The sequence below is a fragment of the Sorghum bicolor genome, chromosome 9 (genome assembly GCF_000003195.3).
Source record: "Sorghum bicolor cultivar BTx623 chromosome 9, Sorghum_bicolor_NCBIv3, whole genome shotgun sequence".
Classification (NCBI taxonomy): Eukaryota; Viridiplantae; Streptophyta; class Magnoliopsida; order Poales; family Poaceae; genus Sorghum; species Sorghum bicolor.
The window spans coordinates 49,643,469-49,670,623 of record NC_012878.2 but is presented as its reverse complement, the minus strand read 5'-3'; the positions used below and the strand labels follow the sequence as shown (position 1 = coordinate 49,670,623).

The 27,155-nt window shown below is 42.5% G+C and overlaps 3 protein-coding genes and 1 pseudogene across 3 annotated transcripts; 1 reads left to right on the top strand and 3 right to left on the bottom strand.

Annotated features, from left to right (window-relative positions):
• Positions 4,450 to 9,008, bottom strand: LOC110430319 (guanosine nucleotide diphosphate dissociation inhibitor 2-like). The gene is made up of 13 exons (XM_021447852.1): positions 8,772 to 9,008; positions 8,044 to 8,106; positions 7,808 to 7,891; positions 7,330 to 7,437; positions 7,043 to 7,215; positions 6,560 to 6,671; positions 6,317 to 6,397; positions 6,147 to 6,209; positions 5,947 to 6,048; positions 5,638 to 5,762; positions 5,326 to 5,536; positions 5,170 to 5,244; positions 4,450 to 4,857 (listed from the first exon to the last, which is right to left on the bottom strand). The coding sequence occupies exons 1-13, from the start codon at positions 8,856 to 8,858 to the stop codon at positions 4,804 to 4,806; spliced, it is 1,338 nt and encodes a 445-aa protein (XP_021303527.1). The 5' UTR covers positions 8,859 to 9,008; the 3' UTR covers positions 4,450 to 4,803.
• Positions 16,810 to 17,845, top strand: LOC8076966 (annotated as a pseudogene).
• Positions 20,671 to 21,446, bottom strand: LOC8076965 (proline-, glutamic acid- and leucine-rich protein 1). The gene has a single exon (XM_002439766.2). The coding sequence runs from the start codon at positions 21,332 to 21,334 to the stop codon at positions 20,801 to 20,803; it is 534 nt and encodes a 177-aa protein (XP_002439811.1). The 5' UTR covers positions 21,335 to 21,446; the 3' UTR covers positions 20,671 to 20,800.
• LOC8076964 lies at positions 23,106 to 23,822 on the bottom strand. Its single transcript, XM_002439765.2, has one exon. The coding sequence runs from the start codon at positions 23,589 to 23,591 to the stop codon at positions 23,235 to 23,237; it is 357 nt and encodes a 118-aa protein (XP_002439810.1). The 5' UTR covers positions 23,592 to 23,822; the 3' UTR covers positions 23,106 to 23,234.

Genomic DNA, 27,155 nt, shown 5'->3' with positions numbered 1-27,155 from the left:
TGTTCCCGGGCTGCTCGCATGTGGCGATGAAGTTGTCGATGAAAGCCTGTCGTAGCTCTTCCCAAGATTCGAAGGAGTCCTCGGGCAAGCCGAGAAGCCACTGATGACCAGCCTGGTCGAGGACTACGGGGAAGTAGTTAGCCATGACGTGCTCGTCTCCTGCCGCTGACCGGACGGCGATTTCATAAAGGGTGATCCAGTTCTCTGGATTTTCCTTGCCGTCGTATTTTTTAAGTTTTTCGAGCTTAAAATTGCGGGGCCACACGACCTGACGGAGGTGCGAGGAGAACTGCCTTAGGCCGGGAGGACCGTGGGTCGCGTCGTACTCGATGCGGCGCAGGTTTTCGTGGACTGCTCTTTCTGCAGCGCGCCTGTTGATGCGATCCCGGGCATCTTTGGGAGGGATGTTGTGACGGAGATCCCTGCGTTGATCTTCTTCTTCTTGGTCCCGTGCACGGTTCTGCTGGCGGCGGCCATCGGCGTCCCGACCACCATCGTCGCGCCGTGAGTCCCCTCGACGGTTGTCGGGGGAGCGGCTGCGGCGGCGCCTGCTGGGTGAGGCCCGGCTGCGATTAGTCTGGTCGGAGACGGCCTCCGTATAAGAGACGTCCTGGACTCTCTTGAGTAGAGTGGCTGTCTGTCCCATTGCGGCGATCAGGTGTGCTCGGATACTGGTCCGGACTCCCTGGCATTCGGGGGTGTCAGGAAGCCGATCCAGGTTGGCCATGGCGACAGCCACGTTGGCGCTTGGCGTTTTGTAGACCGGCTGGTCCCCGACCATGTCGAAGGCATCGTTAAGGTTACTTGGTGGCATCTGTTGTTGCTCATCCGCACGCCGTCGGGCGCGATCGGCGTTACGCTGTTCGCGGAGCTGCCTCTGGTCATCTGTTTCTCCGTCAACGGCCGGCTCGTCGGCGCTGACATTGAACACGATATCCCCTCGCCGGGGGGGGAATATCGGGAATCGGTCGAAACCCGGAGGGTGTGAAGGAAAATCCAGGTCGTAGCCCTCGTCTTCGGTGTTTATAACCTCGGTGGGGACGGAGCCGGTGCTTGAGTTGGTGCTGGAAACCTGGCCGTCCCGCGGCTCTCGGATTGTCACCATGTTGACATGGTGACGATTGTTCCTTGGCGGCGACCAGCCCGCTTTGCTGAAAACGGATTGTAGATGCTGTGAGTAGACAGAGGCCGAGTTATTCAGGCCGCAAGGATGGTCTCCCTTTTTGAGCTCGACGGATCGTCCTGAGGAAGTTGAGGTTATCGTCAGGGACGTTCCCAGCCGTTCGTGTGTGGTGACACGAGTTGGCCGGCGGGATTTCGAAAAATCCGCTCGAGTGGCTCGGTCGGGCCGGCGCAGAACTCCATCTATTAGTTGGGAGACTTCGAGCAGCTTGGAGTCGGCGCGATCGAGCGCTTGGAGGAGGTCCGAGCAGTCGATCTCCTTTCCCTTGTAGAGTGGGAACGGTGGTCGGGAGTTTGGTGCCGTCGTGCGTGTGGTCGGAGACGGCGTGACCTCAGATTGGATCTGGATCTCTTTCGGAACCGTGGTCGGGAAGCCGCCGCTGCACGTCGTCCACGTGATCTGGCCGACGGTGAACGTGAGGCCTTCGGGCACGGTCGCGGAAGCTGGGATCGTAACCATCTTGTTCGCCGGAAAAGTTGCACGCACACCCCCTACCTGGCGCGCCACTGTCGACGAAAGCTAGTCGGCAGTCTACCTTGGGGTATACCCACGGTAGTAGTTTATCGGTAGACGGTGCGCAAACTACGAACTCGATGGTGACGCAAGACACGGACAAGCTTTTTATCCAGGTTCGGCCGCCGAGTTGGCGTAATACCTACGTCCTGCGTCTGGTCGTATTGATTTGTGTTGAGAGAATATGATGTCATAGGGGGGTCCCTTGCCTCTCCTTATATAGTCTGAAGGGCAGGGTTACAGATCTGGAAACTAATCCTAGTCGGTTACAATTGCCATGGATAATTCGATATCAATTCCTATTCTAACCGACTAGAATCCTGCTTGATCTCCACATCTTGTTTCCTTGCGCGAAACTCCAGGTTGTCGGATCAAGCCTTGAACTCGTCTCGTAATGGGCCAAGCCTCCTGGCTGAAGTCTAGCCGTAAGGGTATAGGGGTCTATCCCCCCACAGATGGACAATATTTGGATATGCATAATGTTGATATGATAGAATATATGACTTGATATGGTGAACATAGCAAGCTAAGGAAGGGCATCAAGGGACTAAGCGACGGTAAAGGGCAAGTGATGCCTTGGTGATCAAGGTACCATGGCTAAGGCGAAGAAGAGAATACTTGCATTGAGTCTACGTACTAACCGAGCTATGAGGACTCAAATTGTGCGGAGGATCAAATTATTGTTGTATCATAAGTACAAGTGACTTGAAGCTATGAATTGAACTCATATGTGTTGAAATGGTTCAAGTCACATATTTAAGGGTGATTTGCTGAAAGGATTGAGACAAAGATGTTTGCAACTCATTTGGATAGATATTGAGAATAAATGGCATATGAAGACATTAAGGACTCAACTGGCTGAAATAGACATAACCTTTTGATCTTCACTGTAGATATGTCATGCTATCAAGAGGGATGCAACATGAATAGTTAGTCAAGTCTGAAGTGCTCAAACTAACCGAACCTCGAATGTTAACATGAGAGAAACGCATGGCACAACACTTGCACTTGATGATCTTGGGGCTTCTTGGTTGGGACGGATATCCCTTTGAACAAGCTTTTCAGAAAGTCCAAGAACATTGAATCGAGTTTGGAGTGAAAAGTAATGTCATTTTCTTGTGGTGACCTATGTTGCTTTGGATAGCTGCGGAAGTTTCACAACACGTAGGTTCTGCATGTAGGTGCGGAAGTTCTACAGTATGCAAGTCCAACGACCACTTTTAGAACTCTAACACTAGTTTTTGGATGTCGATGTACTTATATATATATCCATCACATGTCTCTTGTAGGGAATGTTGATGTTCTGGTGGATGAGAGAGTTATCATAAGCCTTATGAAACACTCCCCGATACTCTTGGAAATGAAGCCTTCTAGACGGCGTCGCTTGATGAGCTTCTATGCTTATGGTGAGCCAAAAAAAAGTCTAGGAGACTGCGATCTTGCTGCGGAAGGAAAAATATCAACTAGTAGCGAAAGGAAAAATATCAACTAGGAGAGGATAGAAAAGTGGTTGAGAGGGACTTGACATAAGCACAAACTTCGAGACATAGACTCAAACTTTACTTAAACAAATCATTTCCCTCTTATATTTTTGATTATAATATTTTTTTTCACAGAATCTACTCAGTTGTGTATGCATACTTTGTGAGCATCTCCAACAGTTTGCCAAAAATCACTTGCTAAATTTTGTGATTTGGCAAGTGGCTAAAACATATGGCAAGTGAAAAAAAAATTATATCTCCAATAATTTGCTATTTGGATTTGGTAAAATTAAAAAAGTAGGCCCATATCCTGGATCCAACGTATTTGTATTAGACGAACATGAGTTTATATTTTATTCGAATTTATGATTCATTCAGTTTGCATTAGCCTCAAATAAAAATATTATACTTTCCCCAATTGCATGTACTGCTCAGACTGTCTTCTCTGCTTTGCATGCACAGAAAAGTAGCTGTTGTTTTTGTGGCATTGCGTACAGAGATGGATTGGATGGGGATTTTTTTCTTTTTTCTTTTTACAATCGATTGGATGGGGATTGATGTGAATCAGGCACTGCAGGGCTACATACGTGTTGGTGGCACTGTGGCACTGTGTAGGTTTAGTCCCATCGAGCTCGGCGCTTGAATCAGCTTTTGCACCAAACCAACAGAGCAACAGGACGAGCTTTGCACAGCGGCGCCCGCGCGCGCGATGCGTAGTGGTTTGCGCGGCGCAAATTTGCGCGCTGACACCGTTAGGATGGCAAGTTGGTAAAAATTGGCAAGTGCTTTGCCAAACTGTTGGAGCAACAATTTTTTTGTTTTGCCAAAAAAAATAAAGATAGCAAATACAAATAGCAAATTGTTAGAGATGCTCAAACTCATATACAAGTTTGGTTGTGTTTGAACTCTATGGACGTAGTGAACTTCATGTTATTCTATTGTGTGCAGAAGTTTTACAACATTGCGCAAAAGTTCCACACTATACTAACTGTTGCAAAGTATTGTTTGTTGTTAAATTTCAAAAACATCTATTTAACCCTATAGGCGACATAATGTCAATTCACGTACTTTTATATTCTTCTCGATATATATAGGTATGAGACGCTTCTTCGAGTGCCTTTATTTTATTTTATTTTATTTTTAGAAAAGACCCACAACATCTTTGCGATACAAGTCGTCCCAAAATCATCTTGAACTCATGAAGCGGAACTAGGGTGCTCTGGGTCTCCCCTCTCCCATTAACAACTACCGAGGCATTTAGCAGCGAGCAAGAAACGGAAATGCTGATGCATATCTGAGAAGTGATCACGATACATCAGTGACAAGAACGAGCTGGTTCTAGCAAACATGAACACTGTTTAAAGTTAACCATCCGATCAATCACGTAAGGAACATAGGAACCACCATCATCTATCAGCATCCACTGTTCACAGAGACGGTCTTCAGCCCGTTTAAACACCACATAAATGATATACGGTGATATGCTGTTTCTGTCCGTTTAATCGGCTGCACCTGCAGCACAGTACTGTGGTAACCTGGCAAGCCACCAGGCAGGGCCTGTCTTACACCGTTCTTTAAAGTATGATATCTTGAGGAAATACATTGTTTAATAAGGATAATCTCTAGCTAGTATTCTTCAGCAGCGCTGGCAGCGCTCAGGTCGACACTGAGATCAACGGTCTGCAAGACGGACATGCAGAGAGTTAAAGATGTGCAATCCATCTTTGGACCAGTAAACATAAATTAGCAATGTCAAACTGCCAATAATAAAGAGAAAGATGCCTAGTTAGGGATTAATTTTGTTTTGAGGCAAATCATCTATTGCTGACAGAAGGTTAGCAAACAATTGACCACTCAGGTGTAAAGACAGCAAAATTCACTAGTAGGATTTGAACCCTCAGGCGCAATACAACATTGAAGAAATTAATATTTGATACATCTGCTTTGCTGACCACAAAAAATAAGTAAAAAGAGATATGACATGAAACTTACCTTTCCAGTAATCGCTGTGTACATACTAAGAACATCTGTCACAGTTGTCTCAAAGTGTGTAGTAGCATCATAACTCTGCAAAGAAGAAAACTTCCATAAACATCTAAAATATCTGAGACTTGTAATCACTTTGTTATTACAGAATGCTGAACTTACCGTTGAAACAAAGCAATTATCAAGAGATGGTTCATTGACAGGTTCGTATCTGTCATACATATCAAAAAACAGTTCATCTACTTGACCAAGTAGATCAATTCCAGGCTTTAGTTCGGACTGCGGATTATTGGTCTCAGCTTCCGCAGACACAAATGCAATGAACTTCCCTTTTGGAGCAACATTATGTGTATATGAGCAACAGAACACATACCTAAGAAACATTTTCAGAATGCATGTCACAACCAAACAATGCAAACTGAATTAAGGCACTCAGACAATGAAAACTATTTGAAATATGAGTAAGAGACCCACATGTCTGACTTGCGCCCAAGTTGCTTCTGTGGCAAAATAATCTGAATCGAGTGGGACTCATTTGTGTTTGGAATTGGGTGGCTCATAATAGCGATTGCACGTGCAACTTTTCCAATCTTCCTTACCTATTCACAAACACGAAGTGAACCCCAAAGCAGGAGAGCACCATATAGGAAAGCAGCCGGCAGAGGTATTGTAGCAGGAAGGTTTAAAATTCCAGTAAATTTGGTTGACATATATCAAGGTTTCAGTGAATTCCTTCTACACATAAACAAAGTACTTCAATTTTATATGGGCAGTGGCATTTACCTTGCTAGGCAAGTAAGAAGGATCACAGACAACTTTTTTGCATTTAGCCGTTTCACCTTCTGAAGTAACACCACACACTTTCCCTTCCATATCGAATTCAACCTGCAAATGTATTATATAGTGAAATCAGAAAAGAGCATATTTGATAAGCTGCTTTTGCAGACTATGATAATTAGGAGTAAAAAAGGTCAAGCCACTACCTTGCACTCTGGTTTATTTAACATATATGTACCACCATAAACAGCACTTAGACGTGCAAAAGCCTGAACCATAAGACATCACATTAGCATGGAAGCTTCTTATAAGCATCAAAGTGCAATAAAAGTGACTACTGACTAAAGTGGGTGCAAGGAACTGAGAAACAACTGACCTGTGGCAGCTCACCCAACCCATATAATGGATAAATATAAGGCGAGCCTCCTTGAAAACGTGCAAGAGACTCAGCATAAAGCTAAGAGAAGACAGCCAATGAAATATTATCATGTTCCCATCCAAGAATACTTGAAATCAGGAATATAATAAAAGGATACATATGCCAGGAAGTAGATTTGACAAAATTACAGTAAATATGAAAAAGGAACAATAGTTTAACAAATCTTCACTCAAAACATACCTTCATCCTTTTTACAGTATCAAGGGCTGGTTCATTTAGGTAACGATCATCCCTGTGCAGAGCGAGCGCGTGGCCAATAAAATCTACAGTGTCATCACTCAATCCATGTTTCCTGAAAACAAAATGACAAATAAGGTTACTTATAATGCAGGACAGCAGGAGGAGGACATGCCAAGTGTTATACATCCTCTTTAAAATTCTAAGAAAAAGTGTAGCATTTAGAAGTTGAACAGTTATAGCAGTTTTGTTTAGCTGTTCATCAATATAACACTACAACAATTAACTTGTGTACATTATTGTTGCACAAAATATCATCATACTGTATGAAAGCAGAAAGAGGACAAAGTAGGTGAAAAATCATATAAGGTCCATGCAGCAACATGAGGCGGAGTGATACAAGAATCATACAACACATAATAACATGTCAACAAGGAACAACAATGACATCATGTAGTACGATGCCAGGATGGTCAAGACACTCACGAGATCAATTCTCTAGTTGTAATCCTTGTGAGGTCCAACCCCTGATGTGTCACTGGATCAGCTTCATTGTAATTTTGGACATAAACAAAAAAGTTCCTTGCTCTACGCTTCTCAAATAGACCCATCAAAGGAGATTTTAGAGCCTCCATGTCGGTGGCAGGAACCTTGTGAATCTGATGAAAATGAAATAAGGCAACATGATTTTAGAAACCACTTGTGAGAAACTCAGCAAAAGCTGAACTTACAAGATAGAACTAGGATGGATGAGTGTAAACTCAAAACATTACCTTCCCTTTGCTGAAGACATAGCTTCCATCAACAGCTTTGAATGACAAATATTTTGTCACATCAGTGTGAATGAGAGTACGGACCAAAGTACCGTTTGCCATCATAAACTTGTCAAAGAGAAAGAGAGTTTGATATAGACATACTTTATCATCAAGAAATTAACATAAGCATATATATTGATTGTAGGTTTCAAGCATTTCATGGACTGAATTCTAAATAAAGCTATTGTTCTTTAACAACAATAAATACATTGACATGAAACGGTATCTGGACCAGAGGGTTCCAGTCAGTACGAGACTAAGCAGCGCAAAGGATGTATATGGTATTGTAATGAATATATAAAACAATTAAGGAACTAGTTAGTGCGCAAGAAATAAGAAAATATATGTTTTTTAGTTAATATATTTGTCATGTATGACGGCTATGGCAAGAAATAATAAGCACATAGATAGCTACAGTCCATGGGGGGTTACACACCTTTGGAACCATGTCTACATTGTAATCTCTGCTTGCACCTAGATGTGCCGGTGGCTTGTCTTCCCCTCTAAACCTCTTCCAGAGCTGTTCACAAAAAAAAGATAAGGGTGATTGAAGGGGGTACAATGGAAAATAAGAGAGTACTTCATCAGTCATTAACTATACAAACTAACTGATACTCGGTACATGTTTCAGTTTCAAAAAGAACAGAAAAACATAGATTTATAGGTTCTTGCCTGGTTCAGGTTTAGGGAGGTGGAATCTCCTCCATAGTAGTCATTTCTATCCATGTGTAGAACCTGCAAAGGCATCACAGAAAGCTCTTCAGAATCCATTGAAAATGGAATCCACCATTCGCCAAGTTAAAGCAGTAAGGTGACTAATAAACTTAAGCTCCTTTCAACTACCCCTGTCTCACTGCACAAATATCAGAGAATAGATGCCATCTATCGCCTTACAGGATGGGAACAACATTTCTAAGTCACAGAAACAAATCAGTTACTGTAGATCAGAATTCAAAGCAATGAATCTCCCTCGAATCTAGATACTTGTTACTAGTTTGTCAATTTGTCTCCACATTTAAGAATCTAAAAGCTTGCCCTGATCTTTCCAGTCTACAGAATTGAAGAAACTGTGGCAACATTCGCAGGGATTTCACGATGGTCTGCATCAACTGGCTAACTCCCCGGACCAATGCCAGGATCCAGATGCGCAGATAGCTTAGACAAGCACCCACCCGAGCGCACCAGCCCCGGATCAAACAGGGGCCAGAGCAGCACCGCCTGATCTACTACCACGACGCACCATGCGATGCGCAGGCCCCGAGCGGCGTCCGGGTACGCGGGGGGGGGGGGGGGGGGGGGGGGGGGAGAGTGGCGGATCGGACTCGGGGACCGCCGGAGTGAGAGGTCCGAGGTGTCGTTACCGGGAGGAGGCGAGTGGTCGGCGCTCAGTGCGCGCTCACCTTGAGGCCGTCGACGGAGAGGAGGCCGCTGAGGATGCACTCCTTGAGCCCCGTGCCCAGGACGATCACGTCGTACTCCTCGTCCATGGCGGCTTCTCCGGCGGGTCCGGGTCACCGGGAGCGAAAGCGGCGATGCGGAGACGAGACGAAGGGGTGCTGGAGTCGAGTTGAAGCAACGGCGGCGCAGGTGGGAGGGCAGTAAAGTAACACGGTGTCGTGCGATAATTGCACGCGACCGCTTTCGGCGACGACGTCCGGCGTGCGCGAGTAGTGCTCCAGCGGGGATCTGAGGACTGAGGTACATGGGCCGGCTCGGACCGGCGCCGTCCGCCGTGTAAGGTCAAGGTCCGATGTTCTGACTGGGCCGGCTTTGGGTTTAAAGGCCAGTCTGCTAGGCCATTGTATATCGAGACAGATATTTATTTCATGGAAAAAAAGTCCAGTTTTCTAGCCTTAGCAGTCTGTTTTTTCTCGGTAAACTCCAAAATCAGTCAAACCACCTTCCTCAACTTTTGGAATCATGCATTTTACCTCACTGTACAGATTATAAGTGGTTTTAAAGTCAGTTTTATATTTTTTATTTATTTTGGCTGATTTTTAAAAAATAGTAAATCACAAAAGAAATCATAAAATGGAAACATCTAATTTTGTTGGACTCTATATGAATAGATCTACATAGTGAACATATATATGGTATCCTTTAGTATAAAGTCTTTGTTGTAGATTTTTTATCTATTTTTCTATAATTAATTGGAAAAATTCATAACTACATTTATTATGGTTCATTTGTTGTAAAATTTTTATGGTGGCATAATTATTATATACCTGAACTGTAGTAAAATTTCATACTCATTGAATAATATATAACTTAGTTCTAGATTTAATTAGATTTAACAAGCATTAACGCTAAATAATTTTATAACTAAGTTATGCATGATCCAAATGAGTATGAATTTTTTACTACAGTTGAAGCATATAATAATTAGGCCGCAGTAAAATTTACCACGATTAGACTATAGAAACAACAGTTATGAATTATTCTAATTAATTACAGAAAATAAAAGAACAAAATCTATAGCAAAATTTTATACTAAAGCATACTATATTATATGTTCATGTGTAGATCTACTTATGTGAAGTCCAATAAAATTAGATTTTCCATTTTATGATTTTTTATGATTTAATATGATATTTTAAAGATTCATCCAAAATAAATAAAACAAAAGATAGACAAAACTGCCTTCAAAACCGCTTATAACTGGGCAGGGAGGTAAAAACACGGTTTTAAAAGTTGAGAGAGGTGATTTGCCCGATTTTGAAGTTTAGAGAGCAAAAAGCGGACTTTCGTAAAAAATAAGAGAGGAAAATAAACTTTTTCCTTTTTTCTTCTTCGGTATAAATGGCGATGTTGTTTCAGAAATGCTTCGATTGTATTCTTTTTTTCCTTCGGAAATGAGCTGATTTTGAATAAAATTCAACTTTGGGTTGATTCGTTAGTTCATTAGGTTCATCTCATTCTAGTATGAAATTGAATTTCAAACGATACAAGAGAGTGTAAAAGATGGATAAATAAGATCATGTTTGGCACAGCTCAGTTTGATTAGCAAAACTATTTTTTAGAAAATAGCTTTATGAGTAACTTTTTAGGTGAAGTTAAACTGTTTTGGAAAAAGTGTTTGGTAAAATAGCTTCACCAACTACTTTATACATAGATAAAAGAGAGAAATTAGGGAGAGAGTTACAATAAACTACTTTTTTTAGATTCATCCCAACTCATATCATTGTGAGAGGAGAAGAAAAATAGTTTCACACATAAAGCTATTTTAAAAATAAATGTTTGATAAAAAAAGTGCTCATAACATGTGTCAAACAAGCCCTAAACATGCGAAAAAAGAGAGAAGAGCTATTGGTGATGTGTTGCGAAGGTGGCTTAGGGCACCTGTGAACGGACATGCAAAGGATTCGTTCTAAATTTTTGTAGCTAAAGTTTGTGTTAAGACTCCTTCACTTCCCAATTATTTATGTTATGCTAAAATAAAAAAATGGATATTACTCTTGTATGTAAACTTGTCGATCCAACGGATATAAGGGCTGACTGAAAACAATCAAATGCCTAGAACAAGCTAGATGGCGTGGATCAACATGGTTGTAGAGAAACACAGGCACGTCAAAGGGGAGTGAAGAGCTATTGGTGTTTGTGTTGGACAAGTGGCTTATAGAGAAACAGATAGGCACGTGAAAGGGGAGAGAAGAGCTATTGGTGTTTGTGTTTGACAAGTGGCTAAGAGCAACTCCAACCACTATGCAAATAGACTTGGCATTTACCAAAATGTATAAAACTCCAAAAAAACCCCTCCAATCGTTATGCATTTGGACTTTGCATTTTACATAGATATGCATTTGGAGGGGGAAACTTGGCATATATGCCAAAGGAGTCCGGCTATGCAAATAGAGATCACGGGATTCTCGGTTCCACCTCGCGGGCTTTTTTCTTTCCTTCGTGCGGTTTCCCTTCGCGTCGCCACCACTTCGCGCGATAGGAGAAGCATCGCGCGTCCTCCTTCGCCAGCTTGACTGATGGCGGCGACCTGATGGAGATCGGTACTGGAGCCAAGGGGCGAACCTGTACGACGACGAACTGATGGTCAACAGACGACGAACCGGTACGGTGAACGGGAACTAACGGAACGGGAGATCGGTACTGCGAACGGGAACGACGAACTGCGCAGCTCACGATCGGTACTGCGCGGCTGTTTGGCGCGGGAATTGGTGAACGGGAGACGACGGCGGGCTGTTTGGCGCGGGATTGATTGGCCGCGCGGGAAGGAGTGCCGCGAAACAAAATTTCCGGGAAAAAAAGATGATGGACTTGGCATTTTGCATAACGGTTGGAGATCACTCGATTTTAGCCTTGCCATTTTCATTTGGGGGTTTGCAATTTGCCTAAAATGCATAACTTCAAATGTATAATGGTTGGAAATGCTCTAATTAGGCCTTGTTTGGTTTACGTCCATAAACTTTAACTCCCATCACATAAACTATTTGGACACATACATGGAGTACTAAATATAGATTATTTACGAAATAAAAACACAACTAGAGAGTAATTTGCAACATAATTTTTTTGAGCCTAATTAGTCCATAATTGGACACTAATTGCCAAATAAAACGAAAGAGCTACAGTAACCGTTAAGCTTTAACACCTCCAACCAAATACCTCCTGACATAAATCCAGTGGATAAAAACTGAATAAAAACAATTTAATGGCTAGACAAGTTAGATGACGTGGATCAACATGGTTATAGAGAAATAGGAGTTCATGACTATACAGATAATAGATTAAACTGGTAGTAATATCTTATATCTAAACCACCATCCATTTGTGTTATAAATAGAGATGATGCATAATAAAACAAAGAAGAGTATTGCTTATGTTACAATTGCAAATGAAGAGTGGTACTTAGCCTGAGCACCAATTATAAAACATGGACTAGAATTGTTTACAACATAAGCACTAACACAATTTTGCCCTGAACAAAACAATGATCAAATTCACCTAAAGGATAAAGATAAGGTTAAAAAATAGTTAAATTTACCATTTTCAGTGAGACGTTGTCGCAATTCTGATGTTCAGTGAGTCATTTCCAGTGGTCCATTGTATTTTTACTATTCACATTTTAATTCGGTTTATGAAATAGAGTGAGTTGATTCTCCATCAAATCATCTCTTAAAAGCTAATAGTTATTACATATATGAGAAATATGATAAAATTCATAAACAAACTTATGATAAGGTGAGGCAAACGATAAAGTAAATGAGATCAAATTGCAGCGCCTAATGCTTAGTACACTGTAGTAGAAAGAGAAGATTGTTTGTTTTGTTCGTGGTAGTGGTTTATTTCGCATCGATATGTTTGGTTCGTAACTAAGATAACCAAATAATCCCATCATCATGAACTTAACTTGCCATGCTTGGACACAAGGCAACGGCTTTGCCCGGTGATAATAGCGCTGGCCAGCCATGAAGATGTGCTTAAGTCCCCCGCTGCAGAAACACAAAAACAATGATGCCCAGAAATAGGAAGCCGAGGTGAAGTAGAATGGCCATGACATCATATATTGACCCTAAGTCTAGGGATAGAAACTGGCTAATGGCCTCAAGTTGCTGAGAAGATGAAGAGGAGGGAGAGGTTCACTGAAATCCCTCGTACCTTGTTTGGATGTAGTCGGATTCGCATTAATCCACATGTGTTGGGGTGGATTAGAGTGGAACTTGAACTAAATTCCACCCCAATCCACTCCAACACATGTGGATTGAGGTGAATCCGACAACATCCAAATAAAGCCTCATGGATTTAGGCATGTTTGGATCCCCTTACTAAATTTTAGTCAACTAAACTTTAGTCACTTTAGTAGCTAAATTTTCAAACATAATGACTAAAAAAGAGCTAAAATAGTTTAGTCTCAATAGTCACCTAAGAGTAGCTAAAATAATTTTAGTTAGCTAAAATTTAACAAGAGTAACCAAACGGACCTTAATGACGAGCTATGCATATATGTCTAGGTCGAGGAGGAAGACTACGAGTGGCATCGGTATTGTACTGTATTATTCGGTATTGTATACAGCCATATCCATAGAGCAACTCCAAGAGAGTTGATAAAAATAGATGGCTAAATTCAAGATTTAGCCAACCTCTAAAATAGAAAATCATGTAAAAAACAAAAATCTCCAACAGTCTTTCTATACGACAAATCATATAGCTAGCGGGACATGCAAGCTATATTTACCATGCGAGAACTCCGGGATAGATGACTTGCTATTTTAGCAAACCAAATACAATAGTTGTTGGACTCTCTTTTCTCTCCCAAAATAGCCAAATATAGAATACATGACATGGATAGCCCTTCTTTTGGAGTTGCTCTAACATGGTGATCCGCTACAGGAAGATGTAATGTAAACCAAACAGAAAGCAGTGGGATCAGTTTAAGCGTGAACCTACTACGGGTGAAAAGCTCCCAACCAAACAACACCTTAAACTGTACTTTTTCTGACAATCAATATTGTTTTTCTCTCATAATAAATTAACAAATGGAGGTTAGTGAATAGACTCTTTCGACAGGGCCATCTCTAGGAGGTGGGCAACCGGTGCGATGGCCGGGGGCCCACGACGCTAAGGGGCCTATAAGTATATATGTAATATATATAATACTTAGTAAGACCTATATCTAATGGAAACTACAACTTTTGTGAAAACCCGTGCAAACCACAGCAAAAAAGTCGTTTAAATTCACCAAAAAAATCACACATGTAGATGATATGATGGCACACAATCTTATAAAATATCTTGTCCAAACTCAAATTCATTTATGAGATATAAAAATAACAAATTTCAAGCAAGAATGTTGTCCACGGGATTTGTTAGAAATTTGTTAATTTTATATCTCACAAACAAATTTGAGTTTGGACAAGATATTTACAAGGTTGTGTATCATCATATTATGTACATGTGTGATTTTTTGGTGAATTTAGACGACTTTTTACCGTGGTTTGCACGGGTTTTCATGAAGGTTTTAATCAGCATGTCATCCACATCCACCTATTGCTGGTGTTGCTTCATATTCTCGCTTGATCGATTAGTTGAGCAGATCAATGTTCCTTTTTATCGTCTTCTCGTCCTATTGCCCAATCGTCCAATGCAACAATGTGACTCCATGACATGGTAACACCACACGTCCGCACACGATGTCACTACTAGACACTAGAGCAGAAAGAGCAAGGGCATAGCTGATCGAGGCTTCACCAATTTTGTTATTAGTATCCAGTGATAGGGTTCTAAATTTCTAATTCTATTCTACTTATTTATTTGTTGTACTATAATTACTTTTTATAAACTAAAACATATGGTGCAAATTAATTCTTTTTAGTTGTACTGTATATTTTATGTATTTAACATATAAAAAAAATATTTGATGGGCTCTTATCCTTTTGCTTGCACAAAGACCCTTAAGACGGCTCTGTCTTTCGAACAGCAACGCTCACCCGCCGCTCCGCCGGGCATGAGGCATTGCCGGAGGTAGAGGAGACGACCAAGCGCGGCAGCAGCATGGCTAGCGTTAGTTCGCTGCCTTGTGAACCTACGGCGGTCGGCAGACGGCACGGTGGGCGTCCAGTCGCCGTCGCAAGTGGCAACCACGCGTGCACGACACCTTTGGCCGCCTGAACCGGACCGGAGACATCTGAGTGCTGCTGGACGTACTGCCACTGGTGCATGCACCAGCACCACCCCGCGAGGCGATCAGCCGAGAGCAGGCGATCAACACCAGCAGGCCAACAACTTGTCGCGCTCGCTTTCCCAAAAGCGACGATGATACGCGTGCAGACTGCAGACATGCAAATGCCGATCGATCGACAGGTGATCCGATATTTCCGAACCCGTTAAAAAAAGACAGAGCAGTATTTTTCTGCCCGTTCACTTCTTTTACTTCTATCACCCAGCCACGGTCTCGTCATGTCTCGCAGGCGAGATGCATACTGTGTGGTCACCGATCTTGCTTCATCTTGAGGCCACTCGCCACATATGGATCGTCGATTGCGTCCGTTCCATGATTCATAGTAATTCTAGTAATGACAGATTTTGTGTTGCTTAATTAAGAATCCCTTCGGGAGGGCTCCTCCGCAACAGCTTTGCCGACGCAGCCGAAGCACTAGAGGGCGAAGCCTAAAAACCCCCGCCTTTTCCTCCATTTGTGTGCAACAGCTTCAACGATGCAGCCGAAGCACTAGGGCAAAGCCTAAAAAACCTCGTTTTTCCTCCATTTGTGTAAAATGGCTACAAATTTTCTTCTACAAGTGCATAAGTGTTTTTCGACCTCTAGTTCTTTGGTTCCACCTCTAGTTCTTTGGTGTGGTTCTCCAGCTCCAATGCTAGAGCTATCAGACGAACCTGTCAAACACGGTCCACGTAGCAGCTCTTATAATTATTTTGTTTTTATTAAACATAAAATTGGTTGATTTTCTTTTTTTTTTAAGATAAAGGAACAAATATTCTGCTATTATTACACCAAATTAGATCAAAACCAAGCATATCCAACTTAAACTCAATTCTAGCATTATTCCCTATGTACCACTATTTCCAACAGACCTTCATTTACCCCATACTCCATACTCCCTCCAGGTTAGTAAAAAGAGTCGTTCTAAACAAGATTTGAGTCAAAATGTTGAGAATATAAATCACAAATAACTTTTAAGTTGTTGATTTTGGAAATATAAAAACCACATAAATAGATTTGTCTTAAAATATATACTTTTATAAAAATATACATATATCACTTTCCAATAAATATTTTTATAAAAATGAAAAGTTAGAGTTATGCTTTGAACATCATGTCATGTCCAAAATGATTTCTTTTTACCAATCTGGAGAGAGTACTTTGCTAGATCATAAACATAACTCCAGTATAGTACTTTGATGAGTAATATATCTATTTAAAAAAAGTGAGTAACGGGCATTAACTCAGCCGTTAACGATCTTAACTTGTTTTGGGGTATTATTACCCAAGTAAACATATTTAACGAGTTCAAGATCCAAAATTTGATCGTAAATATGCTTTACTCAAAGAATCTGATAATAGCATTGATAATTATTAGTCTATGTAAAATCCCAGCAATTGCTAGTCAAAGTGAAATTGTGGTTGCTGGCTGAATACAAGAGCAACAGTAGAATATGCTAGAAGTAACAGAGCGAGTGCATGTATGGCCACGCCCCGAACAGCCGATCAGTCATAATTAATTGTACTTTTCTGGCTACATAATAAGAATATTTTTCTCTCATAATAGCCCGTTCCTTAGATTGATTATTATGTAGCTGAAAAAGTACGACCGCTTCTAACTGGGTTTTAGCTGATAATAAACTAACATTAGCATCGGCAGTTCAGCAACAGCATCAGTGGGCTGAAACGATTGATCGAGACATATATAAACAGGGGGAATCCATATCCGAAAGGAGTATATACTAGCTAATTGCGTCCTTGGAATTTGGACGCAAATCCCCGAATTTGCTTGCGAATCGAGGGTGTCTCACCTGTCTGACTGACGACCTGCCTGCCTCTGCCTCACACTCACCCGTCACCGAAAAAGTATTTGGATGGATCTTGAAGACGACCAACTTGGCCTCCAGTCTGTCGATGTCGTCCTGCATCCACCCAGGTGCACCACACCTAGACCTGGGAATGGGAACACCACCGAAGGTACGTACGTAGTCCTCGGTCTTTAATCTCCAGCTGCTGCCTGCTACTGCTACACCAGCGTTCGAATCTGCATACATTGCATCCGGCCTTCCCAAATCTTCCTCGTCTGTCCTCAGAGCAATCCCAGGTCAATCTCTGCAGCCACATCAGTATCTCCATTCTCGGCCACCGCGCCACTCGAATCAAGGCAAGAATCGCCTTCGCTTGATTCCAACAAAGCCATTACCAGGCGATCGAGAGGCAATAAGCAAGAATCACCTAGCTTCTATATGTGCCGCCGCCTCCCAGCTCCTCCAGCACTTCAGTTTCAGTCTCAGGGTTGCAGTTGCAGTTGCAGTCGGCGGCAGCAGAGAGGTGAGCGAGGTGACCAAGCCGCCGGTCGAGCGAGCGAGCGAGTCCGTGCATGGCGGAGGAGAGGAAGCAGGCGGGCTCCCGCTGGCCCGCCGGAGGCAGCGGCGGCGGGCGAATGCGCGACGCCGAGGGTGGCAGTGGCAAGATGCGGGGCCGGCAGGCAACAAAGGCAAGGCCCGTAGTACTGGCGCCGCCGGGCCAGGGGTACTTCACGGCGGGGCTGGCGGCGCTGTTCCTCTGCCTCACCGCGCTGCTGGTGTTCCTGCCGCTCGTGCTGCCCCCGCTGCCGCCGCCGCCGTATCTTCTGCTGCTCGTGCCGGTGGGCCTCATGGCCGTACTGCTGGCTCTGGTGGCGCTCGTGCCGTCCGACGGCCGGGCCGCCACCGCCGCCGTCGCGTCGTCGTGCGTGTGCTGAAACACGGGCGACGCGTCGCACGTGCACGTGCGCTAGACACGCGGAGAGTGTGTACTGTAAGAATGTGGGCGTTTAACATTTTCTTTCTCTCTCTCTCTCTTTTTGTTAACTTGATTGATATAAGGAATAGCAATTTCCTCTTTTTTATTTCTTTGGTTCGAAAATTTCAGTTGTTAATCCTTAGCCAGTCTAGCTGTTTTCATGCTCTATGAAGAAACACGGGGGTAGTAGTATACTCACTTGGTCCCAAAATAAATATCATTTTTATTTATTGAGAAATCAAACACTTTTAGTTTTAACCAATTATATCTAAATAATTAATATTTATAATAAGTAAATAAATAATATTATTAGATACGACGTTGAATATATTTTTATAATAAATTTATTTAAAGGTATAACATTATACGCATTTTTTCATAAATTTAATTAAATCTACCTCTATTTTATACGGAGGGAGCAGCTAGCACGCCACCTCGTCCCTGCCTCCCTGGACTGCTAGCCGACGTGCGGCCTGCCACGTCGGCATGTCGCGACTCACCTGCTCTGCCTCCTGTGTGTCTTTCAATTATCCTTTTTGCTTGTCTTTTTTCTTTTTTTCTTCTCTACAATCACCTACCGCTCCCGGGTGCTACTGTGTGCTAAAACGCTACAACCAGTGTCCCAGGCCCTGTTTAGGAGAGTGATCAAATAATGTAACTACTCTACTTAAAGACAGAGGTAAGAACAACTTTGTCGAAGAGGTGAACAATTCAGCACCTCTTTTTTTATTGTCACGTAGCAAGGTACATGTGGAACTCGCTGTTCATCACTTTAATTTTCAACCACCAAAAGACATAGCTCGTACTTGAAACTTGTAATGGACGGTTGCACTCAGCATGGGCCTTGTTGTTCCGAAAAATTTTAGAAAATCAACACTGTAGTACTTTCGTTTGTATTTGACAAATATTGTCCAATCATAGACTAACTAGGCTCAAAAGATTCGTCTCGTCAATTTCGACCAAACTGTGAAATTAGTTTTTATTTTCATCTATATTTAATACTTCATGCATGCGTCTAAAGATTTGATGTGACGAAGAATGTGAAAAATTTTACAAAATTTTTTGGGAACTAAACAAGGCGATGTTGGAAGCCAGAATGTTTTGATTCCTTAATTAAAAAAAGTAAGCTACTCTAAACCGCTTCAATGTTACAGTACTAATAGGTGATGTAGTCAGAACTGTGGCTAAAAAATGTAAAAAAAATGCATCATTTGGCTAGTGGCAACTTATTTTGATCATAAGCAACTTACAAGTTGTACGAAACAGATCTCTACTTTATTTGATTTATAGCACCCTCCGTTCATTTTCTTTAAAAAATACATAAAAGTGTGTCTTAGATTTTTACGAAAAGTTTTAAGAAAATAAGAAGTTTTAGAAAAAAATTAAATAAGGGACTAAAGCTAACCAAGTGGTTGCAAAGAGCTTTAGTAGATCCAACTCCATATATGGAAACGAAATTTATGGATTCTTTCATCCCGCAAGGTTGAAGCCTTCTACCACAATAGTTACACAAAACGTGGCCACAACAGAAAAAAAAAAACACAGCGTGAAAGTGCCTATCCTTAATGTGCACTGTTTTTTCTAACCCAAGAATACTTCACCGATCAAATATATTGAAAGTATTGAGATGATTTTTTGGAACATGGTCGTATAGTTTCCTCAAATCTAATGGCCCTAGATATTGGATCATCAAACTCCTTCCAACTCACTTATTGTTATTAATTGTGTTGACCACACATGTTGATTATTTTCCAAATCATGCTGGGCTGTCACTCAATGCATTAATTACCTTCCAAATTATTATGTTCCTTGCAGAGTGTCACGTTGCAGAGTATAATATAACATAATTTTTTTATGAAAATATCAGTAAATTTTGAAAACCATAGCGTTATAAATCGGCAATGTACTGGTGAGTAAGTGTAAGGCTTGCCCCTCCTAAGTCATAAACACCATCGGCTATGTGGGAACAAAATGTTTTCCGTATTCACGAGGGCAGGGCTCACCACTACATCACTTCAACAGGAATAACTAGAATAACTTTATTTTAGACAAGTAACTTTATTTTAGACAAGGAGGAGGTAATTGCATACTCAGTGGCATCAATTAAGAAGTAGGGTAAAATTAGAAGTGTAGATGCTTGTTTCAAAAAAGAAAGAAAGTATAGGTGCCATATATGTGGAGCGATTTTACATGTGAGGCACCGATCCCGCGCACCTACGTTAGTCACCCATTTTAATCCAAATAATGCAAAATAGATCAAGATGCATTCCTCTAAAATTTTTGAGGCATGCAACACATGAACACTAGAATATAAACAATTTATGGCACATAGATACATATTCCATCTGTCTTAAAATATAATAGATTTTTTTAATTATTCTAAATTAAATCATCATAAGTTTAACCATATTTGTAGAAAGATAACAACAATATTTTCAATACCAAATAAGCTTCAATAAATATATTTTTAGAGTTTACCTGCAAACATAATTGATAAACTCTCAGTTTTCATTATTCTTCATCCAACAGATCAAGTTTAAACAGTGTTTAGATGTGTTTTATAATACTCAGAGTGTGAGGTGGCATCGATTAAGAAGTTTTCGTGGTTCAAATTTAGAATTTATTGTCTGAGCAGGGGGCAAAGTGTAAATTCCACGTATATATGCATATTATTCAAACGCATCGCTCCCGCGCTCGCGTTAGCAATCCAGATCTTAATCCAACGACGCTAAATAGATCAAGATGGCGCGAACCAATCTCTCATGGTTTGAATTAAGCGATAGATGAATACAAAGAGGTAAATCATTCCATGACCCAACCACACGTATAAGAAAATTAATAACACTTCCAATTCTTATCATTATTCTCGATCCTCCAAGATCAAATTTGTTGACCCTTGAATGCCTTCCAAAAAGATATATTAAAAAATACATGAAGACTAGTTTCAAGGAACCCCAAAAATTTTGCAAACCTAGCTCATAGACGGCCTAGAGCTTCCGCTTCCTCATATGCATCAAAATCAAACTCCTCCTCCTCATCATCCTCCTCCTCATCCTCGTTGATCTCATCTTCCTCATCCTCCTTGGTAGCTACCGGTACTGCTCCAGTTACAGTAGGAGGAGGAGCAGGTGTAGCAGCAGCAGCAGGAGGAGGAGCAGATGTAGCAGGAGGAGGAGCAGGTGTAGCAGCAGCAGGAGGAGGAGGAGGTGCAGCAGTAGCAGGAGGAGGAGCAGGGGGCTCTGATGTCCTCGCCTCTTCCACTGTAATCTCAGTCATCTGAAGAGGATCTACCTCCTTTACACGGGGATGTGTTGGCTTGGGAAGGCCGACACAAACGGGGCACTTACGCATCACATAGCCTTCAAAGTCATACCCAGTGCGCATAAACGCCCGATCCCCAACACAGCACTTGGCAAAGAGCACGGATCCAACCGTGATCATCACGATGAATATCATGACCCCGATGAAGGGACCATTGCCAACATCGTGGATCCACTCCCTCGGCGACATGCTCGTTCACTAGGAGGAGGATCCCTACCCCCAGCCCTCCCCCACACAGGTACACGCCCGTTCTCCCTCTCCCTCTCTCTGCACCGTGGAGTATCTTCTTCTCTGGGTGTTTTGGTGTGCAGCCTCCGTCCATGGTGGCTTGGTTTAATAGGTGTGAACAGGGTAAAATGGGGAATTGCGGGTGATGTTTGGGTCGCAATGCAAGTTCGCCTAGGATCCCATTACGCGGAAAGTCATTAACCGGGGAGGGGTGTCACTGAGATTTTTCCCCCCCCCGTATGTGGACAAATACGGTTGGCGATGGTCACACGAGCCTCGCAGTCGCAGCTCCAACTCTGCAAGCGCAAGCGGCCCATGTACCGACACTTGTGTTGCGCGCTACACTACTGGAACTGGAATGCCCGTTGCCGATGCGTCGCCACCCCCTGCATGGCTTTGCTGGACCGTCGGTTACCCGGGAGCCAGCTCACACGTCGCTCATGCCATGCATCCCCGATCCCCACCAACCCCCCAGGTTGGGTTCTTGCTCGTCATCAATGCGGCCCAGTAGCGCGTGGAGCGGCGGCGGCGGCTGCTGCTGGGCTCACTGATGGGCCGGGCCGGTCACGTCGCCTCCGTTTCTCCATCGCCTAGCAGACACAACAAGATCAACTAGCCAGGCAGGCACAGTTGTGTACAGACGCAGATTTCTCTGAAAATGCAGCAAACTCAAAACGGGGGCAGACTGGTGTTTGGAAATTCGAAAGGTTTTGTTTTCCTCTCTCTCTCTCTCTCTCTCTCTCTACTGGGGAAAATCGTATTATATTCTGTTTCTTTTTATTGGTGATCGTATTTATTATATTCTATCTAAGAGATATGGTGGGTATGGCACTTCAATTAAAGATAGACACGAATATGAACTGGCTTGTTCGGCGCAAACCTGCGCCGCTACGTTAGCTTCACGCACGCCTAATGAGAGAGAGAAAAGCAAAATGAGAAGGGAGTGGAGGTTTTGGTCTTTTGGAGCTTCCTCAAGAAAGGGCCAAAGTAAGTTGTTTACTGCTATACTGGTAACGCTTTAATTTGGCGTTTTTTTGAGCCTGAGAGAAAATCTCTACCAGAAATCTCTACAGGCAGAAGAAATCGTTGTTTATTCATATGCGGTCGAGATCGGTGTGCCCACCGCCGAGTGGAAACATACTGCTGCAAATTAAGGCTACCTTGGCACTGCTTAATTTCACTAGTAATTTTTTTTTCTAAAATAAATTTATAAGCAATTTTTTAGGTGAGTTGAGATATTTTAGAAAAATTTTTAGTAAAATAGCTTACATAAAGAGAAAAATGAAAAGGAGAACCATGATAAACTATTTTTTTTCAGTTTCATATTCTCATGAGAAGAGAAAAAAATATTTTATCTATAAAACTGTTTTGAAAATAAATTATTTCAAAAATAAGTATTTGATAAAAAAAAACAGCTCACAACAGCTTATTTGTGCCAAACCAGCACTAAATCAAGCTGGCTGTTGTGCAAACTTTGCCAGGTTGAGTCTGGGTGCAAGATTATGGCAGGATCGCTTGAACTCGAATCAAAGAAACCTGAACAAAAGTTGCCATCTTTAACAATGATTACTGCTAGTTATTAACAACTGGGCGAGAAGAATCACGAAAAGATCACCGCTACTATCTGTTGCTCGATCTCACCAAGAACGTGAAAACAAACCGAAATTAAAAGAAAGGGCACTAGTTTGCATATACAATCTCGAGTTCTCCAATCCCAACATTTAATTGATAACAACACCTATACACTGTATACGTAAACTTGACGAACTTGCTACGCTCATGAACAATCCTATTGAACAATCCTAACGTACGAATGGTGCCTCCGCCCAGCGCCAGCGCGTGCGCTCGATTGAGGCGGCGATCAGGCGGCGCCGATGCAGGCGAAGGCGCGGAGGCTCCTGGCCTTGGGCAGCGGCACCCGGACGAGCCGCCGGTCGGGCGAGAGCCCCACCTCGCCCGCCAGCTCCTCCAGCGACAGGTTCCGCCGGTGCAGCAGCGACGCCCCCTCGGCCGACGGCGGCGCCGCGTGGACCGGGGACCGCAGCTCCTGCTGCAGCCACCGCCTCCTCTGCTCGGGGTCGTCCAGGTCCACGGGCGCGGAGGAAGGGAGCGCACCTCCGGTGCGGTAGGCACGGCCGCCGCCGCCGCCAGCGGCAGCGGCGGCGTTGCTCCGCCGGTCCTTGATGGCCTTGTAGAGCAGCGGGATGAGGCCTTCCATCAGAGAGAATCGCGACGTGTGAGGTGAACGGGGTTTGGTGGGAAATGGTTGTGTTCGGTCACTTCTCACCACACCAGTTTTTGGTCTCGGTTGACGGCAGTTTGGTTTGGTTTGGTTTGGTTTGGTTTGGTTGGCTCCTACCTTCTATGCAACACTCCTCTTGTGACATATAAGGTCAGTTTTTAGGGGGCAGATTTTAGGAATGTTAGGGTTCTGGTTATCTGTTTGGTTGATAGGATGGGAGAGTTCTTGTTTTCTATTTGGTTTAGGAGGGTTGAAGGGACAAAGGATGAAAGGAAATTTAACACCGTCAGCAGTGGGTCCCATAAGAGATGGTTATCTTCTCCCCGCACCGTATTCGCTTTTGGCCGGCCGCGGTCGCCCGCGCTAGGCGCCACCGCCACCTACCCCATGAGCCGCGTCCGCCCGCACTAGGACCATGTCTGTTCGCTCTAGACGCCACCGTCTACCTGCTCCCCTGTGCTTCCCAGCACGAAGACGGAGGACCACGCAGTGTACTTTGATGACCCCGTCTCCTCAATTTCGTGGGATGAGGGTATCTCAAATCTAAGGGGTATATTCCCCTTAGGGACCGACCCACCCTAGCTGCCTCTCATCTAAACACTAGTGATCTCAGGATCGTCCCAGCCTATCTCAAATGATCTCCTAAACCAAACACTACTCAAGTAAAGCATACTTAAATGAAACCTAACTAAAAGCATAGTTATCACAACTTAAAATTATATGTAGGGATTTGCTAAACATAGGTAAATAATAAAACAAAAAGGACAAATTTATAACATGGTGAAGATATTTTTATTTTATTTTAATCATGTCGCGGACAAACCCTCGTCAACATCTCTCTCTCTCTCTCACACACACACACCACACATTTTTCATCCTTGCGTGGACGAGCTTCCATGTGCTATAAATTATTCATCATCTCTAATATTGCTCTAGTGAAATTTTGAGCTAGGCTTCAAGTTTACTGGAACTAGAGCAAAGGGAGAGCAAGGAATGCTTTCACCACCATTCCAAGCAAGAAGAAAGGACACGCGCCATAATATATACCTCAAGGTTAGTTTCGTCTCGCGTTGACCAAAGCTTAATGAATTTCGCTACGCCTTAGACATTCAACGCTAGAGGCCAATGTAGTAGACACCCTTTGACATTCAAAGCTTAATAACCATACATGAAGATACTGTGGCACTGACTAAGAGGGGAGAGGTGAATTAGACAACCTAAAAATTAATGGCCTCTAAAATGTACATACCAAAATCTGTAACACTCGAAGCGTCAAAAAAAATCTTAGGATGTCACTAATTGTCCTTTCCCTCAAACTTGAGTATAAAATCCAGCAACATAAACCTATAAACAGTGTAAATAGCAAAACAAAAAAACTATAGTTAAGAAAGGTTCCACTTTAATCATTATTATTAAACCACGAAGGGCCACCATGACTAACAAACTAAGTTTATTACAACAAGTCGAAAGCATAATTATTATTTCTAAGTATCGGGTGAAACAGTAAAAATATGTCACGACTCCTGGTGTCTGGGGGTGGGGCGTGGCTGCTAGACAGTGAGGAATCCATTTTGTGGGTGCCTAGGATGTGTGAGGGTGGTTGGGGGCGATGGTGGTGTGGCAAGAGATGGTGAGTGGAATCTGGAATATAGTGCACATACAAGGATCGAACTTAGTGCCAAACAATTTTAAATAGGCCTACTTTTTTATTTTTTAGAGTAAGTTCTTGAACATTGTTGGACAAAGGCAGCAAAATGAGCTGCTTTTTTCGCCACTTGAAAAACTCGTTAATTTCGAAGTTTTTTTAGAACTATTGATGTTCTAACAAGCTTGAAAAAAATCATAGACACACTTCGAATCTAGAGGTCAGAGGGGACGCTAAATTCAAATGGCTAGCTGATTTCCAGGTTCTTAGCAAAAAAAGAAGAAGAAGGTAATTTCAGCTGGAAATACATAATGATGATGAATGACCATGCATTTCAGGTACTCAGTCCTTCGCACTAGTTCCGAACTCGTGTTTGACTTGGCTTCTGTGAGTGAGACGGGAGACGGCACCTTACACTCGTTTGTTTGCTGATTTTGCCATTTGGATCTTCCCATGAAAGTGTATATATATGATTTGATGGTGTTTGTTTTCTAGCTGTGTGCTGGTACGTAGTAGCCGATGCGATTTGGTCTGTGAATGAGATTAGCTGGATGACTCTTTCCCTCCAAAGATACATATATTTCAAGATATAATCATCAATATATAAAATAAAAACAAAAATAAAATAATAATCATGTGACTCGTAGAATATCAATTGCTTGGCGTGTGGTCTACTCGAATCGCTTTCTCCTCCTGTCATCCGCCTTAGCCTCTTTTTACCGCCGTCACCACCCATTTGTTAACTGATGATCCGAAATTAACCCTGTTGACCACTTGAGAGAGAAACATTATTCCAATTCCAATATTCGGGACATGCATCTATGTATTTTGTCAACTTATTTCAGCTTATGCCTTATTGGAAGGAAAGAATGATTGAGGAAGAATTCAGTGCATTGTTTCCGAAGTCATTTTTTCTAGCGTATGGAAAATTTTACATCGTTACTGTACTTTGATTACTCAGCATGGATGAATGCTTTCCCAGTCTGAAGAGGAGATTAAAATTCTACTGTACATGACTCCATCGAGGCTTCATGTTTATCGGCTGTTCCTCTTGCACTACTCCATTAATGTAACGCCAAGATTAGTGGCATTGGAACGACTGGTGTGAACTGTGACGATCCCAATGTCTTTTTGAATGTGATACTGCGCCTAACTTCTTCATTGTTGCCTAGTCTTCTCGACGTTGTATGAAGGAAACAACATTTTATTTATCCGCAACCCTGCTGCAGAGGATTTCAGCATATGTTTTGGAAAAAAAAATGTCTTGACTGGATCATAGATCTTTGATGTATTGCCTACATTACCCAAGTTGGTCGTAAAAAAATTGGGCCACGTCAACTGAATACGTCGCCGGACTCAGCTCAGCATCGACTGAAATACGGTAACTAACCACACTGAAACCGAAGAGAAGATCAACCGATAGTTTGCGTGTTGGTGCTGTGTTTGTGTGTGATGTAAATGCATTCCTTTTTAATTTCACCTTCTATATTAATATAGACCGATAGTTAACCTTTCGTTTTTTCTTTAAAAAGAAAGAGGTTTAACCATATGCTGGAAAGAGAAGACAGGGCCTATCAGGTGATGGTGGTTAAGAAGTGGCCATCAAGCAACATCATCTTCTTCTTTAATGGCAGCGTCATTCTTATCCTGAACAAATCAACGTCTCTTCTTTATTTACCAAAGAAATCAGATGTTTATATACATCTCGTTTGATATTCTCTTCCATGTATAGCTTGTTCTCGCTTTGGAGAATTGTCCAAAGTGCTTCAAGCAGTTTGCCAAGATTGAAGAATTGGGTTTAGGGCCGTTTGGAACTTGGGAGCGCTTCCAGCTCCAAAATTTACTGTGAGAATCGCTTCTAGACAGCAAAAGGGGTCAAACATAACTATATTTTG

Bases quoted from the DNA above. Each gene is read 5' to 3' on its own strand.
- LOC110430319 (XM_021447852.1), bottom strand. From the start codon at position 8,858: ATGGACGAGGAGTACGACGTGATCGTCCTGGGCACGGGGCTCAAGGAG. The intron at 6,398-6,559 runs GTATGTTTTGAG...GTCTTCTCTTAG, and splicing joins ATACTGTAAAAAGGATGAAG to CTTTATGCTGAGTCTCTTGC. The intron at 6,049-6,146 runs GTAGTGGCTTGA...ATACATTTGCAG, and splicing joins TAAATAAACCAGAGTGCAAG to GTTGAATTCGATATGGAAGG.
- LOC8076965 (XM_002439766.2), bottom strand. From the start codon at position 21,334: ATGTCGCCGAGGGAGTGGATCCACGATGTTGGCAATGGTCCCTTCATC.
- LOC8076964 (XM_002439765.2), bottom strand. From the start codon at position 23,591: ATGGAAGGCCTCATCCCGCTGCTCTACAAGGCCATCAAGGACCGGCGG.